This window comes from Uloborus diversus, chromosome 1 (assembly GCF_026930045.1).
Source record: "Uloborus diversus isolate 005 chromosome 1, Udiv.v.3.1, whole genome shotgun sequence".
In the NCBI taxonomy this organism is placed as follows: domain Eukaryota; kingdom Metazoa; phylum Arthropoda; class Arachnida; order Araneae; family Uloboridae; genus Uloborus; species Uloborus diversus.
The window spans coordinates 86399697-86418851 of record NC_072731.1 but is presented as its reverse complement, the minus strand read 5'-3'; the positions used below and the strand labels follow the sequence as shown (position 1 = coordinate 86418851).

The 19155-nt window shown below is 35.4% G+C and overlaps 1 protein-coding gene across 1 annotated transcript in view; it reads left to right on the top strand.

Moving 5' to 3' along the window:
* Nucleotides 1-19155, top strand: part of LOC129229266 (uncharacterized) — a 163244-nt gene that overhangs the window by 83560 nt on the left and 60529 nt on the right. Inside the window, exon 12 of the mRNA XM_054863575.1 lies at nt 11382-11402. Within this exon, the coding sequence (XP_054719550.1) occupies nt 11382-11402 (21 nt within the window). The remainder of the gene's footprint in view (nt 1-11381; nt 11403-19155) is intronic.

Genomic DNA, 19155 nt, shown 5'->3' with positions numbered 1-19155 from the left:
TAGTTTCAATGTGACCCAAAAGATCCATAGAGGGATAAGTCATAAATTAAGATATTTCCTCCTCAGAAAGATAACGTGTTCACCATGGCTACCAAATGAACATAAAAGTAAAACCCCTTGCTGGAATATCTGCCCTCTAATCCCATTATAAATGGAATCAAAACTAGAAAGAGCCACTTCAAAATGAGTATACGTTTCCCTTCTCACTTGCGAGCACATGTTTATATTTTCTTTCACGAAATTCAATAAAACACAGACACTTGACAGACCCCATTCTGACATCAGACGGAGAAATACTAATGCAGGAGAGCAATCATTTGAACGCAACATGGATAAGTAATGCCATCTAATAGTAAACATTTTTTTTCCAAATCCAAAATGCAGAATACTGTCGTCGCTAGGCTGGCTGCGTACTACTTACCGTAACGCCAGAGGCGTAGCTAGAGCCGACTTTAGGGGGGGGGGTTACTTCTTTTATTTTATATATATATATATATATATATATATATATATATATATATATATATATATATATATATATATATATATATATATACAGTTGGCTAAGGACGCTTTTTGTGGGCCCTTGAAAGTCGTTGATCAGAGACCCAAATGTATGATGTATGTATATATATATATACATATGTATATGTATATATGTTTTTAAAAACTTGTTATCGGTTTTGCTCGCTTCATTATTATACAACAACGTTCACTTAGAATATACTATTCTGAATAGTTCAGACTGCACGTTTTTAAAAGAATATAGAGTAAATACTGGCTGACATTTTTGACAAATCGATGTGATTGTGGTGGATACTCTGATTAGCAAAGGTCATTTTGACTATGACAGCACAACACCAACAAAAACCTTATGTCTTGAATTCCGGCTATGCTATCATTTTCGGATTCGAAGACCCAATGATCTTTAAAGCAGCAAGCAAAAAGCATTTTCTTCAACTTGAAACAGAAAGGGCTGAGGGGGCAAAAAAGGGAGAAATGCGTTCCACAAATAGGTTTTCTAGAAAGATTAACAAAAGGACAGTCGTTTCAAGCACTTTCTTGGAAGAAGAGTAAAGGGGTGAAATTCACAACGTATTAGTTGCATTATGGGATGAGTATTTCAAGTTCATGGTTAAAGGTCATTCAAGTTAAAAGTCATTTTGTTCTGTTATCTGGTTTTAGTACTGTTCTTTGGTCTGCTCTCTTTCTTAAAATTATGATTCTTTATAGAAAAACCAAGATGATAGGAGTGAAAAAAAAGTTTAAGATTTTTTCAAGTAAAGAAAAAAGGAAAATCCTAGAATAGTTTACCAGGTTAGATTTGCAGCAATTGCTAACCTCAAGAGAATAAATAATTAATCAAAAAAAAATAAAAAAAAAAAAGAAAAAAATCAGGCACCAAAAAGCAATAAAAGACTTTTTTCTTAGAAAAATATATGCTTAAAGTTTCTTTATACTGTCAAAAATGATTATCCTTACACTCGCAATAACGCACTTAATAAATGTAATAATAGAATAAAGACCTAACAAAACTAATACAGAGGAATTTTTGATCAAGAGACCCATATTGGTCTTTAGTATTGATTTCAATTTTCACCATCATGTTCCAAATTTTCTATCAAGTTTCTTAAAGTCCCTGTATCTTAAAACCTCTTTATCTCGATTTTTTTTCCTTCCTGTGAAATAGGAAATATACAGATTCAACTGTATTGTAATATTCCCACTGCGCCGCTCATAAAATTGAACATATTTAACAATTTGCAGAATCTATGACAAAAAAAGGGTACACATATGTGGATGTAACAAAATCAATCTCAATTTCTAAAGCAAAGTGTGAAATTTCACTCAATTATCAAAAAAATGTCGCAGCAGAGTGAGGTGTGAGGCGCCTTTACGCTTGAGAGTCACTCATGGAGCTGATTTTCAATGGCACTGGCGGGGGGGGGGGGGGGGAGCGAAGTGAATTTTTTGACCATTGTTATTCAGAAAAAAGTCGTTTTGATTTTTTTTTTTCTTTTTCTCTCCTTCTTTTCTCTTCTCTTTTTTCTCTTCTCTTTTGTTTCTTTCTCTCTCTCTCTCTCTTTTTTGAGACTAAAATTTCGGGGGGGGGGGTTTCCCCAAACCACCCCCCTTAGCTACGCCCCTGGGTAACACACAGATGCGTTTTTCATTTCTGAAGAACCACCTAGCGCTGACGCAAAGACGCGTCGTTTATCCCGAACATGTTACAGAGATAAAACTGAAGGAAGTGTGTTTTTTAACATAACTTTCTTGCTTCCATTGTTTTTTGTCTATTTCAATCTGGTCAGTCATTTTAAAGATGACTTTTGTGTCTCAAATGGTTAGAGAATTACTTTCGAAGCACAATGTGGCAAGCAAGACCTTCATCTTTAGCTGTACTGGAAATAATGCAAAACACTGGATATTGATTGAATGTAGTTACAAAATTTTCTGTTCTTCCTGACCTCAAGAATAGCAGACTAAAACTTTACTAAAAAATAAAAACTAGTACCGAGATATTTTGTGAGATAACTTGTTACAAAATAAATTTAAAGCTTTGGTCGCAAAAATTTTAATTGTTCTTAACAAACCTAATTATCCTTAACATTAAAATCATTTTATTATTTCTTCCTGTTAACCAATATTTACTTTATACTATACAGAGGAAATTCATGTTCAAGAAACTCAAACCCCCAAACGAAATGCTGAAATGCCGTCCCTGCTCCCAGTAATCCACTATGCACAGAATGTGTATGCAATCATATACATAATGTGTCTAAAAAATGTTTGAGAGTATATGAAGCACACCCCTTTGGTATGGGAACACCTCTGCATTGAAATTATTTCGACTACTGTGACTTTGTAACAGGGGTGCCCCCCCCCCCCCCCAAGCTGAATGGTACAAAATTCTCCCCAAAAAGTTTCACTGCTCTCTTGCTTTTAAATTAGGTGAAACATAGCACTTTTTAGAGTCACTCATTGCTAGTTAAATTTGCATCATTTGCAATCATTTAATAAATTAATCAAAACAATTCAACAGAATCAAGTTGCTTGAGATTTAAAAAAAAAAAAGTTACAACAGATGCCAAAACGAACTGCTTACATTTACGACAGCAATTAAAAGTGCAAGCAATAGTTTTTTGTAATGAATTTAGGATCTTATGCATAATCGAGGCTAATACTAAAATTAGTTTAGCTGCTTGCTTAGAAGTGAGTGTTAGGGCTACCAGATATGTTCTAATTATTGCATGTGTTGGCAACATTTGTAATTTATGTACAAGCTCCAGTTAAAATGGTAACATTCAATTTTTCAAGGCCGTCGCCAGTTTAAAAAATCTAAGGGGAAAGTTTGAGTTTTAGCAAGCTCACATTCCACGTTTTTTTTTCTTAATATATTTTAAAATACACAGAGAGAGAGAAGGGGGGGGGGATTCAGCTTTTGATTAGAGTGGGAATCATCACTCGATGTAAGCAATACGACCCCATAGTAAGGACACTGCTCAAAACAATAAAAGGATATTGAGGTTTTGGGTTGATTTTGAACCTGGAGAACTTTTTGGATGATTGACACATTATCTACAGACGTAGTAAACTATATGAGACAAAAATTACATTGTATGGCAGAAAAAATACTTATTTAAAAACTTTTGGGTACAAAAGGGCGAAAAACAAATTTTGTGCATATGAGAAAAGCGAGAAAAAATTGGGGTCTCCTTAAAAGAAAATCCCTTTTAGTAGGAGGTATGGTAACCCCGGACGGCCAGCAGTTTAAAATACCTCTGAGGCAAGGAATCAATGAGGCTATTGATGAGGGGCTGGGGTATTCTGCCCCACTCCTCCTGAAGAGCTCTTTCCAGTTCTTGGACAGTTTGTGGAGGTGGTAGGCGTCCGGAAACTTGGTGCCTAGAATGTCCCAAATATGTGCTATTGGGTTCATATCTCGAGAACACGCCATCCATTCCATTCGTATGATTCCTTCCTCCAAAAGTAAATCTTTCATCAAGTTAGAATGATATGGTCTGCAATTGTCGTCAATTAACATGAAGTCACCTGCAATTGCTGCAGAGTAAGGGACTACATTAAGCCTGAGGATCTCATCTCTACTTTGAGGACTGGTCAGAGTTCCGTTCGGAATGACATGCAGATCGTTACGCCCATCAATGGAGATGCCAGTATGCACCATCCCCCCTCACACTTTCGGGCACGAACGCTGGATTGTTTCTAGTGCCACGTTTCCCTCAGATGAAAATACGCCGTTATCAAGATAAAGACAAGAACGGGACTCGTCAGAGAAAAGAATATTGCTAAATTAATTTCTTCTCCAATTCACATGCTCTGTTACCCACTTCCTGTAGACCAACGTTGTTTGCAGTTAATGTGACACACACCATTGGTCAACGAGTATACAGACCTACAGCGTAAAGGCAATTTCGGACAGTTTATGTCAAAATTGTTGGTGCCTATACCCGAGCGAAGGTGTCTTTGTAGTGGAATGGCATTCATACTTCGGTGCCTCCGAGCCGTTAAAGCTAAATAACGGTCTTCATTGAGCATTATAGACTGCCTGCAACCTTGCCCTGATCTATGACCAGCATTTCCAGTCTCTAAAAAACGTCTCCATATCCTAGAAATCACACTTTGCAAAACTCCAATAGCTTCTGCTGCCTTGGCTTGAGTTTAGCTTCCCTCTAGCTTGCCGACTCCCCCTTCAGAAGCTTCTGATTCCGTTAAATGAGTTCTTTGAGGCATTGCACTCATTGAAACAACGCGCTTACTGAATGTCGATAATTCTTTTCTGCTTTGCCTTACAATAAGTTTAGAGTGAAATCTCATTCGCTGACGCTAAAACGTCGTCTTTGTATACTGCAATGTTTGAAATTAAGAAAAAATTGCATTTGTAACTCCCTTCTTCGATTCTATGCAAAAAAATATTTGCTAATACCTTTTTTTGTACAAAGACTTACAATATCCTTTGATTGTTTTGAACAGTGTATAATATTAACTCAAAAATAAAGGTTTCTGGGTTTTCTTCCCCGAAAAATTCACGAATTTGCAGTGTTTGTCGATTTTTGGTAATTTCAGGGAAAGGAGAGACTTGGTGACCCTCCTGTGGAAATTTTTGAAACTGAAACTCTAAAAACACAATTGCAGATTGCTTCGATTATGTCAGGAAAAGGGTGGCTCAATGATTCTGCTTCGGAACTGTTTCGAAATTGTAGTTCTAAAAATGCAGTTTTAGACAACCTTTAGTAATGTTAGAGATATTAAAGTCTTCCGTTTCTCCTCCGCGGCAATTTTTCAAAATTCAAACTCCAACAATGCAGTTTTAGACAAAGGTTTGGTAATGTTAGAGGAGGGGGTTTCCGGGGACCTTCCCCCGGAAGTTTTTTGAAATTATAGTTCTAAAAAGCTGTTTTAGACGATATTTGGTAATGTTCGGGAGAGTCGAGGCTTGGTGACCCTCCCATGGCATCACGGCAATTCTTCGTAATTGAGGTCTCCAAAAACACATATTTGGATTGTCTTTGGTTATGTTAGGTAAAGAAGGTTCGGAAGATCTTCCTGGAAAATTTTTTAAATTAAAGTGTTAAAAAAGGGATTGAAAACCATCTTTGGCACCGTTAGGTAGCAATCAATTTTTCAAAATTGAAGTTCCCCAACCGCAATTTTAGCCAACCTTCGATGATGTTAGGAGGAGGAAGGAATTTGGAATCTCTCCCACGCACTTTTATTGAAATTGTCGTTCTGGAACACAGTTTTAGGCGATCTTCAGTAATGTTTGGTGGGGGGGAGCGGGGAGGTTCGGTAGCACTCAATTTCAAAATCAAAGCACTAATAGCAGATTTAGACGATCTTTGGTAACGATAGGGAGAAGGGAGAGTTCAGAGACTCCTCCCTGAAACTTTTTGGAAATTGTAGGTCTAAAAATGCAGTTTTAAACGATCTTTAGTAATGTTAGACCAAGAAGTTCTGTTGCCCTCTGCGGCAATTTTTTGAAATTGGAACTCCAACAATGTAATTGTAGATTGTCTCCAAGCAAGTTAAGGGGAGAGGTGGGGATTTCTTGAAATTTCAGTGCTAAAAACGCGATTGTGCGCCATCTTTGGAAACATTAAGGACTGGCAGTTTTTCATAATTGAAGTTGCAAAAAGGCAATTTTAGCCGACTTTTGATCATGTTTGGTGGAAGTGTTCTCGGAAGATCTCCCCCGGACATGCTTCAGAATTTCATCCCTAAAAACGAAACTTAAAACTATTTTTAATATTGTTTGCGAGAACTGCAGAGAGGAAAGAGGAAGAAAGGGGCAATCTTGGGAAAGTTTTGAACTTGTATCTTTAAAATGACAGCTTCAAACGAGCTTTGGTAATGTTTATGTTAGAGGTTGAGGGGCCCTCCACTGGCAGTTTTTAGAAATTGAAATTCCAGAAACTCAATTGCAGATGAATTTCAATAGTAATGCAATTAAAGGAATTCACGGTTTTGCCGTGAATTTTTTTTTGAAATTGAGCCTTAAAAACAAAACTTAAGACTTTCTTTAATGATGGTGAAAGGGCGTTTTTCTGAAAGTTTTTTTTTTGAGTTTGAAGCCCTAAATATGCATAACCAACAAAAATCGGTCACACACCCACATATCACATATAGAGACTGACATTCTCCAAAAATGGTCAAACTGACTAATCTATTGAGCATACAAATTCGAGAATCTTTATGGATAGAAAATTTCCTTCTTTGTATTAGATTTTGAAGAATGTAAAAATTATTCATGAAAAATAGTTAACATAAGATTAAACTGCTCCACTTCCATCTGCGGACTCCAACAGTTTTGAAAGTTTGGTAAAAATCATCTAATGGTAAATTCAAAAAACTGTCACTTTAAAAAGGATACAAAAAATGAAAAGAAAAATTCTTCATTAACTCAAATTTGTTTGTAATGAAATCTGTATGCTAAAAATCGTTAGTCAGGAGCAAAAAATTGTTATTTTAAAACCTAGTTCGATTTGAATTTTCCCGGTTTTAGTGAATCTATGAAAGGTTGGAGCAGGATGGTTAAAATTCTTACAAAAACAAAGATTTTAAAAATATTTCATTTCATCCATTTTTTTTTCATCTCTGTCACACGTATTCATCGTACAGAATTGTACTCGTTCCAGAAAAAATCATGATAACTTAAAATTAAATCAAACAGTCTGAAGCTTTTTTACAACATACTCTAACGCCATCCTGTGTCTAAGGTGATCTTTATTGAAAAAAGACAAGGCTACTAAAATTTGGAAGATGTACGTCAAGAAAGTATAATTAAGGCATCTTACTTATTCTTGTTGAAAAAATTTTAATACTTTACTTTCCAACAAAAATCTCATTTTCAAAACAAAAATAATAAAATCCCCCCCCCCCCACTCCAAAAAAAAAAATTTGATGTCGCAACTTGCGCCATAATCCCCCTCTGTGGGCACCCCTGCTTTGTAACAGCCACCATTTCCTTAACTTTGGAAGAAATTCTGCTATCAAAAAGGAGAATGTTGACTTTTTCTATTGATTCTAAGGCAACAATTATGACTTTAACAACTCCGAATCTTGGAGAATGAAACCCAGAAAATACATAAGTTGTGGATCACCATGAATCACATTGTTCTGCAATGGATTCCAACAGGGCGGTTGACAGGATTTATGGGCTCCTATGCAAATTTCTTCAGGGCCCCTAACTTTTTACTTTAACCTTTAACCTCCTCTTTCTAGGCTCCGTTTTCACATAAATGTCCTAAATATTGTTAGTTGATCTGATAAAAATGATTTTTTTTAACCAAAAGTTTTTTTCTCAATTAAAATTGATTCACGATTTCAGGTATGAGGGACCCTTTTTGTAGCTCTGACAACTTTATGTCAGTAGTAAAACAGGCCATTTTGTAAGTTTTTTCCTCACGATTTGTCTTTTCCTCTGTCCGTGTGTGTGCTTAACAATAAATAAATAAAAACTATTCTGCATTGTCTTTTTTTTTTTTTAAACCTTGAAGGAGGAGGAGGGATATCAGGAGAGTGATGAAGGGACCTACCTCCTTTGGGTTGAGAGTAGAATATCTCCAATTTTAGGGGGTCCAAAATTTCTCCCTCGATAAAATTTTTGAAAAATACATTAAAAAATTCTGTACTTTTAGGCCTTATACAGGATAATAGGAACTAAAAAACATCAGGAAAGAAAATAAGGAAAACAAATCATTTCTTAAACTTTACACTCTTTTGCAAACTAAAACAATACAAAATACAAATTGCTTGTGGTTCAACAAATCATTGATATTTACCAATAGACAGGAAGAGCGATGGGGGAGAAACGATGATGCATTCTTACTTGCTCAATGCTCACATTGACTCTCGGTATATGCATAATTAGTTTTTGATCATCCCTTCAACTCATCAAGAAATACAATACTGAATTAACTGAAAAACGATCAAGATTAAAAAAAATGCTTTAAAAGAAATGGTAGAAATATTTAGACATTGGGGGGTAATGAGAAAATAACACCCTAACCATTCGGATAAATCATACTTTATACACAAATACAAATACAAATACAAATGTGACGACCAGCAACAGGCTGTGGGCCCAGCTAGGCTGGTCCTAGTCAATTAATTAGTCCCCAATGAAGATCAATGGCCCTCTTAAAGCTATCCACTCCTTTGCTCATTACCGCCTCTTCCGGTAAGCTATTCCAAGTGCCCACGACCCTGCTAAAGTAGTAGTTTTTCCTGATTTCCAAGTTAGCCTGAGATTTAAATAGCTTAAAACAATGGCGCCTTGTCCTGCTTTCCCCGCAAAAATGTAATCCATTTACATCTTTCATTTTGATAAATTTAAATAACTGAATCATGTCCCCTCTGACTCTCCTTTGCTCCAGGCTATACATGTTAAGCCTATTAAGTCTGGTATCATAATCTAAATCTGAGAGTCCCCTTACTAATTTAGTTACCCTTCTTTGAACCCTTTCCAATACAAAAATATCTTTCTTCAGATAAGGCGACCAAAACTGAACAGCATACTCCAAATGAGGTCTTACTAAACTCCTATATAAAGGCAGAAGAACTTTCTTAGATTTGTTTGAAATAGATCTCTTGATGAACCCAAGCATTTTGTTGGCTTTGTTACTAGCAATACTGCACTGTTGACTAAACTTGAAGTCCTGATTTATAAAGACACCCAGATCCATAACATATTCTGCCTGATTTATGACCTGATAGGAAACAAAGTTGAAGCACTTTTCAAGCAGTTTCAGAAACTTTTTAAATTTTTTTCAAGGCCTATAGAACAATTAAAATTATTCAAAATAGTTCATTTGAGGCAGTGAGAGAAGCAAAGGGGTGGAAGTGGACATTTTCAAGTTTTGAATTAAAGGCGTATGAAGATTACTTCCTATGTAGGCTTTCATTATTTTTTTCTTCTAAATCATGCTTACAGCAGCACCTACCAGGGCTACTAGTACTATTTCTTGTGCCAAGACAGAAGACGAGTTCACCTACCATTTGTACTGGTTATCTCCAAATTTTTAATTTTGCCACTTGCATCCCTTTGCTTCTCACCACCTCATTTGTACTTTCCAATCTCTGATATTTTAATACTTGATTGTATAGTTTTGCATTCTAACTCTGTAAGAAACCCCTATTATTCTGTACTACTAGTGTTTTTTAATAACTAGTGCAGAAAACAAAAAGGAATAGAGGACGTGTAGTAATTTTTTCTCATGCCAAACAGATGGACAGTATGCATTAGAAGTAATATAAAAGCAAACAATAACAAAAGAACTTTCTAAATACGGAATTCACGTTTAAATAAATAGCAAAATGTGAACATACTAGTCACGAAAATGTATCTCAAGCAAGCAATATGTTACATGACCGTCATAACCATACTTTTTTACATTTTTGATGCAGAATGTAGCAAGGAGCTAAATTTGGCACATTTTGGCATTCCCTCCCTCCTCCTCGCATTTGAAAAAGCTTAAAATATCCCAAGTTCTTTAAATTTTCAAGCATGCGAAAATGAAATTCATTTTTAAAAGTTTTTTCCTTTTTTAAGATTGAAACATGCAATTTTTTCCAAGAGTTGGGGGCTTACAAAGAAGTGGGGGACCTAAGCTATTATAGCTTGTTTAGCTTATAGGTAAATAAAGCACTGATTCTAATTAATGGTGACATAACTCTGCTCCTTTTAGACATGTAAGAGCATTCTACAGGAAACCTGTATATAACAATACTGTCTATAACGATAAACCTGTCTACAATGATATTTTCCTTGGTCCCAAGAAAATGTCAGCATAAATAATCAAACTGTGTATAACGATAACCTGGCTATAACAATATTTTTTTAGGTCCTAACAGTATTGTTGTAGACAGTTTTTACTGTATACACTTTGATGAGGAATGGCTCTTCCAAAATCCCCCCCCCCCATTTTTACTTTAGAAACAAGACTCGAATTAGTTTCAGTTTGTATCACTGTACTCAAAACTCATATCAACTCATATTTTAAAATCTTTCCATCAAACTGCGTCACTTGCCTATGTTTTGAGTTTCTAATGCTGAAAATGCATGCGCTTATTTATGTCTTTTTTTTTATTAATATTTTTTTTTTTTTTTTTGTTTTTTTTTTTTTTTTGTTTTTGCCCCTTGTCCATTTCACTAAAGTGTTGTTTATCTTTCAAAAAGAAGCGTTTTTTTAGCCTTGGAAAAAAATCTTATTTTTTGTTAATGGTCTTAATAGGGGGTTATGAAGATAAAGACAAATAGAATTTCTCTCTTTAAACATGATCGCTTTCTTTGAACTCACTTCGATTGAAAAGTGCTAATCTTAACTCTAGGAGAAAAACTTCCTTCAAACTAAAAAGTTTTCAAAAAAAGGGGGGGGGATTTATCTTTCTCTTAGGCCTTTGCGGGCCTCTGTGCAATGCATAGGCTTGCCCCTCCTTCTTTTTGGCCCTGGATTCCAAGCTGTTACAGAATTTATAGAAATTAGAGGGCAGATGTAATCATCATTTCAAAACTTGGTAGCAATCTATGATAGTTAAAGCTCTAATTTGATAGAAATAAATTGTTTTATCTATTTATTTGTTATTTATTTTTATTTATTTATTTTTTATTTATTTATTTTTTTTTTTTTTGATGAGCTCATATATTTTCATTGCATATTATTTGTTGTTGCTAATGTCCCCATAATTGAAGTGAATTAATGCTTCAGCTTAAATGAAGGAACCCTTCAATGCAGCCCGCCAGTGCCCTTTTGACCATCCAGACTGGATCATTATTATACTCTGAATATGAAATGAAATTCAATGTTTTCTATTGTATAAAATCAATTAAAAACTCATCCACTTTCTGTTGTTTCCTCCTTTAGTGGGATAACTCAGATGATGATGTAAGTAGCACGAAATGTTATTCATTGTAACTTTTTTCTTTTATTGTATACTTTTGTTTTCCTTTAAATGCTTCTCTAATTGGGGTGTACAATGCCCCAATTTATTTGTATACCCTAAGTATACAAATTCAAAAATAGTTCAAATTAAGAGTTTTAAATGAGTTCTGAGTTTTAACTTCTAGAATTGTTTACATATCACTTTTGTGTCGCATGTAGTTTTTCTCCAAATGTATGAGAAAATGTTGTTGAAATTTGTATGATTCAGTAAAATGGTGTAAATATTCTTTATGTAAGAAATTAAAACAGTAAAATATAATCATGGACAACCTTTAATTTAACAAAAATGCAGAACTGCTATCGTTAATGAAAATATTTTCATAGTATTATAGTAAGTTATGCTACTTTGTTAGATGTCCAAAATTAATTACATCTTAAACTTAGTAGATCTAAAATTATGAATTCTTTTTTGTTAAACTTTGGCTGTCATGTGCGGGAGAAATTATGGGACTCTTCCTAAAATTGCCCAATACATATTTTTTTTTTTTCAAAAATTTAAATTATTATTTCTCAGCAGATGTTCCGTTTTGTTGGAACGTTAACTTTTAAAAAATGCGATTTGTTTTTTCATTTCCATATTAATAGAGCAAAACAGTCAGACCTCTGTGTATCAAAAAAGCAACTTGCCAGAAAAAATATTCAGAAATTTTTATGTATAGATGTAAGCTTAATTTTACTGTAATTACTCCTAAAACATTGAAGCTTAACCTTTTTTTTTTAATTTTTTTAATGAAACTCCATTTTCAATTTATTTCAGAACTACATTGTATGAAAGTTGATAATTAAGAAAACAATGAAAAAGAAAATTGTATTGATAGTACGAGATCTGGCTGCAGAATTCTGCGCTCATCGAGTATAAAGTCAAAATCAAATTTTTATATTACATTATGAAAGGGGCAATGTGTTTTATCTAGATTGCCTAGCAATAAGTGCCTGCAAGTATTTTTTATCAAATTAATATTGTTTGACATTTTGGGGTAAAAATGACGCATTTGTTATTAAAATAAATTGTACTCTACTTCAAAGAAATGTACCTAAAGAACTTGAAAAGTTATGATTGCCGTTGCGCAACTGGCCGCTACCTATTTGCAGCCACATGTGAACGGGTACTATTGATGCACATTTATGCACTCATAAAGTATAGTCATCATTTATATATCAAATTAAAGCTAATTTTTTTTCTGAACGTGATTAACTAAGGTTGCCTATACAAAAATGGCCACAAGCAGGGGTTGCCAGCTGTTAAAGATTGCTTAGAATGAAAGAGTTAGCGCTTTACAATATTCGTTCAACAGGGATGACGATAGACTACTCTACGCATGGGCGTATCCAAAGGGGGGCAAAGTTAGACAGCTCCCCCACCCGCCCAACTTTGAAAATGTAAAATATTTACAATTAATAAAAAAAATAATTGACGGTTGTTTCAAATTCTAAATTTATCAAAGAGTTCAGATGTAGTAACTTGTTCCTGAGTTTAAAGTGTATACATCTGAGAGCTCATTGAAAAGGAAAAGTAGTTGGTGTTTATGTGGTGGAAAAGTGGTTTATTCTTTCGAATTTGTTAGAAAACAAACCACCAACTGAAACAAAAAAAAAACAAATGAGGAAAAAATTTAGACCGATCGTATTTTAAGTGTTTCCGCAAAACTCCAGGACGTCACAATGTTTGGTACCTACATGGAACTCAAAGAGAAAAAGTTTGACTTACCCCACAGTTGTAAATGAATAACAAAACTTCACACAGATTTGGCACATCACACATCTTTTATTTCCGACCATCATTTACAGGAAGGTCTCGGGGGAGCTCCGGCGAATTCAACCACAGATTTTCACCTTACATGAAATGAATTTTAAAAAGATACAAGGTAGATTATTGCAAGACAGTCTATTGCAGGGATTTAAGATGTCCTAAGGGATGGGTCAGCTTCACATATGAAAAAAAATGACGTGAGTCGATGTTGCAGGAACGAAAAACGGAGTCAAACCAAAAAGAAAAACGGAGGAAGGATGCCTTACATTATACTTTAGCGGAACGAATGAAGTGATTTATCACTGGAGCTGGGGACTATCACTGGCGATGAAAAAGGGAACCACATCTCCCCACGAAAATGGCGATGCAGGCGTCAGAAATTAACTTCAGATTCGGGTGCGCATACCGCTCATGTTTCGCACGGCATATCCAGATGCAGATGCCACCATCATTAATTCGGAACGAAGAAAAAAACAAAGGGTGGACTTAAAAACTTCGAGATGTACATTCAATCATCATTGTCGGAACAAAAAACGTGGACGTCGCCATTTTTTTTTAAATCTTGATTCTTGACTATCATATTGAGCAGAATTTACTAACTAATAGCTCATTTTAGGTATTTGATAGGGCTAATCAGCACCTGTATTGATAATTAAATCATCACACCATTTGTTTAACGGATGGATCAGGATTCGTACTCCCCATCATCGTTAATTCATGAGACGACCTTTCACAGGTCTAGCGTCCAAGCTCCTCAGAAAGCAGCATCACATGGTCACCGCTAGCACTCGACTAGACACGAAATTTTCCGAAAACATCCCAACTAAAAACCCACGCGGTCGCGCAAAAAGCAGATATTCATACGCGGCGTCACTTAGCGCAGCAAATGGGAACGCGGGAAAATGACATCACCGAACTAGGCCACGCCTACGACCAATGAGCGAAAAAGGCGGGAGACAACACATCACGGGAGGAAGAAGGGAAAACATGGCCGTCGAAAACGACGCCATTAAATAAAAAATCAGAACACATGAAATAAAAACGCGAATCTAAGAAAATATATGTGATTACTATATCACATTATACCCGGTGAAAGAGGAAAAAAAAAGAGAAAAAAAATATTGAATTGTCCGCGAAAAAATTTAAAACACTGCAACAACAAACCCACACATTACATATCATAAAAGACAAAAATTTACATAAAAGGCTAAGTCATCATTTAAATGCCTAATGGAAAAAAAACAAAACCCAGTGAGATAGTCAATGACACAGAATGACGGTTGCCAGAAAGTACCCACAAACACTTAACCATATGACATACATTAAAAAAAACATGACACCACAAAAATCACCAAGAACATCAATAACAGAAAAATTCATCACATGAATATTTAAAGTCCATATTATGGTGACGTCAAAATCATTTTATCTGTAAAGGAAACACCATACACATTTAAACAAAATTTTTACTTGTTTTCAAGATTGATCTTGACAAACTAACCCACATGCAATGATATATTTGCACAAACACATGGCATAACAAAAATTTTTAACATCTTAAATTTTTATACGTAGACTATAAGATTTTTCTACGTAGGGCATTGATATGGGCATTGTTGCATTTAAATTTAACACCCCAAAACACAACAAAAATTGCGATTTTTTTTTTTTGAACAAACAGAAAAAGGACACGATCAGTTAAAGAACACTGTATTGCGTCGGTATACAGTTAATAGTTGACAAAATCGGGAACCATGGTTTAAGGAGACAAATTCGTGAAAAAGGTCATGTATTTGCATTGCACATTAATGTAGAAACTTTCTACACATAATGAAAACAAATAAAAACAAGTTTTAGCTAAACAATGTAGATAGCATCACGGAAAAGCAAAACTTGAAAAAGGACAAAGTAAAATGCAAACAGCAGTTTGCATGAAACAAATCATAGAGGACATGACACCACCATGAACATCGAATGACTATCACCAACCCCAATTCTCAATGCAGACTACAAAAAACAAAACAAATTAAAAAAAACAAAACATGATGATACATGAGGGACCAAATGTTGCAAAAACCTAGGATAAAGTCACGACCAGCACAACTAAAATTGCAACAGAGAGTGCATCACATAAAATTTTAAACATTTCGATTACGTAAACAATACCTAGGTGCTTGAGGCACACTAGACTCAGTTACATCAAATTCTAAATCAGTCCGACGTTTAGGTGCAAGGCGAAGGCGATTAATATGTACTAAGAAAGGCTTAGCAGTTTCGTCACTTAATATTTTTATCTTGTAATTGACATCAGTCACTTTCTCGGTGATGGAGTAAGGTCCTAAGAATTTTGGTCGAAAGGTCGAAGAAGATTTTAAATAAACAATATCCCCAATATTTAAAACTCTGAGCTTGGATTTATCCTTCTGTCTGGAATTTTGTGTCACTTGAGCACGTTCCAATGCAGAGTATGCAGACTCATATGCAATTAAATCATTCAAAATTTCAGTTATATAATGAGCAGTGTTCAAAAATTGTGGCTGAATGTCATCCCGGAATGTAATCAAAAAACAAACACAACTCACGTCCAAAATGCAAAAAATTAGGAGTGTATCCAGTTGAAGAATGTTTAGACGAATTATAGACCGACTGATGAATTGCAATGGCATTATTTGGAGATACCCCTTTACTTCGTAATGTAAGTAGACTATTCTTGATTGACGTGTTCACTCTTTCAGAAACAGCATTACAAGTCGGGAGATTAGGAGAAGAATGACTGATTTTAATTCCTAGTGCTTTATTTAAAGTATGAAAATCATCAGAATCAAACTGCCGACCCAAATCAGAGAGCAAAAATGCCATTCTCCCATGAATGGAAATGTAGTTCAACAAATGTTTGGAAACAGTATTGGCAGTTAAGTTACTCAATGGATACAAAGTGAGATGTTTTGAAAAGTGGTCAACAACGGTTAAAATATGCCCAAAATCTTTTATAGGACCCAGAATGTCGACACTCACAAATTCAGCAGGGCGACGAGGAATCCACATATTCTGTAAAGGGGCGGGTTTAGGTGAATAAGGCTTGAATTTAATACATTCGTGACAACTTAACACATAATTTTGCACATCAGAAAACATTCCCTTCCAAAAATACTTTGCAGACACAATTTCATATGTTTTTTTAACACCAATGTGAGACATGTGAGCAAGCTTCAAAATTTTACCCTTTAAACTAGACGGAACAACAATTTGAGAAGAAGACTTATTTTGTATGTGCATCAATAACCCAGAAGGCTGTGAAATATAAAAATATTGATAACACTTTGGATGAGCTAAAGAAGCAGACTTTAGGCATGAAACAATGTCCTGGATATTAGTATCGTTCTTTTGAGCAATTAAGAAGGATTCATTAGATACCTCATTTGGTGGGTCTAAAGAAAAATCATTACTATCAATAAGAGCGTTAATTTCAATGAATGGCAAAATTAGGCTCGCCTCCACATCCGGATTCATGGCAGGTTCCCGTAAATCAGGATCTGGTGAACGAGAAAAAAAGTCGGCTAAACAATTTAATTTTCCGGGCAAATATTTCTTTTCAAAAGAGTAATGGCTCAGTTCGAGTAACCACCGTGTGGTGACATCGGCTGGTGAAGATGTTTTCCCATACACTACAAGTGGCTCACTATCAGTCATCAAAACAAAAGTACGTCCAAATAGATACATTTTAAAAGCTGTCACCCCACTGTAAATTGCCACCAGTTCTAATTTTATAGGGGGGTAATTTTTCTCAGATTTCGACAAAGACGTACTGTAATATGAAACAGGCTTCAAAGTACCCTCATGGTCTTGTAATAACACAGCTGCAATGGCTAACCCACTGGCATCAGTGTGCACATAAAAAGGTTCATCCCATTTTGGTAGGGCAACAAATGGTTGAGAGAAAAAAATATTTTGCAGTTTGTCAAAAGCTTCCTGATGAATCTCCTCCCACACAAATTTAGCATTCTTTTTTGTTAACTCATTTAATACAGCAGTCAGATGTGCAAATTTTGGAATTAAATTGCGATAAAAACTACAAAGGTCTAAAAAACTCTTAACCTGACGGACAGTTTTAGAAGGAGCAAATTTTGTGATCTTAGCCACATTAGAGGAAATAGGGGCAATTTTGTTGTGGGAGATATTAAACCCGAGATAGTCAATGTTGTCAGTAAAGAAAACACACTTAGCAGGAGACAAGGTTAAGTTGTACTTGGCTAAAGTGGCAAAGATAGCTTGTAATTTGTGAACCATGTCATCAAAGTTTTGACTCCCAGCCAAGTAGTCATCCTGAAATGCAAAAATACCCGAAATTCCCTGACAATTTAGCTCGGCAATTATACGATCAGACAAACATTGAAAAAACGACGAACTTGACTTTAGACCAAAGGGGAGTCTGCAATTTGCAAAGGAGCCAAACTCGGTAGAAAAATTAATAATATCCTGAAGTTTTTCTGGCAGGGCAATTTGCCAATAAGCAGAGTGAAGGTCTAACACGGAATAAAAAGGATAAGCGGAGACGTCATTAATGATACTAATGATTTTTGGCATTGGATATGAGGAATTCTCAATAACTGAGTTGAGCAAACGTAAGTCCAACGCCATGCGATACTTTGGAGGAGCTAATGGGTTATTAGGGCATTGCCAGGAGCTAACATTTCGTTTAATAATTCCAGCCTCCTGTAATTCAGCGAGTTCATCTTTTACCTGTTCTTTAAGTGCCTGCGGGATCGGAAAAGGCAAAGTTTGGATTGGGTTTTCATTTCTTAATTGAATAGTTGGTTTAATTATGTCGGTACACCCTAATGCTTTTAAAGATTTACTAAACGTGGGATAATTTTTAAGAGCCAAATCTAACAAAATTTCCTTTTTATCATTAGGTAGGTGATCTAACTTAAAATCTGAAGGAGAGAGTTCAGCTTTACGAAGAGCTAAAGTTTCCTCCGAAGCAGTGATTAAATTACAAAATTGATCTTCAATATTTACAGAAGTATCATTTGGTCTTGAAATTTCAAATTCAGAAAAGGCGGGTACCAAAAGCTGCCCCCTTATTAATGTGAATGGGGATATTTCCAACATTTTGGACCAAAGTAGAAAATCGTTATGTTTCAACAGATTGAATTGCGGGATGAACTTCCATTGCAGGATGTGACATGTCAGGATCAAAAAAAATTTCGCAATTTAATTGGGATACATTCTTAACTTTAAGAAATACAAATGTAGTTTCACCAGGGGGAACGATTAATTTTTTTCTAAGTGCACAGGAAAAATTTTATCATTGCAAATTGCATTAACTAATTTTGGCTGACCCTTTAATTCAGTCGGAGTAACCAACGCAGCCTTCATATTGTCAAAAGTGACCATATCATTCCTTGGATCAATTATTCCTTGGCTCATTCAAAAATTTGTTTAAGTCTGGATATGTATTTGAATACCTAGGGACATTTTGAGAATTGGTGTCGGAGGGTGGAGTCATGGCGTCCCCTATTGATGACCCCCCCCCTTGAAGTTTAAAGGCTGCTGAGGAGCAAATTGATTTGGTTGAAAATTTTCCCTAACAGGGTTATGTTGAAAAGGTGGGTCAAATCTTGGCCTATGTGGAAATCGAGGAGCAGAAAATTCAGGTGCCTGATTAATAGGTCTCGGCATACTGGCGTTGGTGGCTAAAAATGCCCGGCAGACAGCCATTACATGATTTGGTTTACCACAAAATAAACAGTGAACAGGACTGGGTCGAGTCGATTCATTTGACCGAGAATTTGAAGAGTCCAGTTTATTACTCCAAGAGTTCCACATAGGGCAATCGGACAAAGGGTGGCTTCCCTGTGAGCATATGCGACATGATTTGATAAATTTATCTAAAGTCGCAGTCAAATTTTGGACCTGTTGAGCCAATGCTTCAACTTGTGGGTT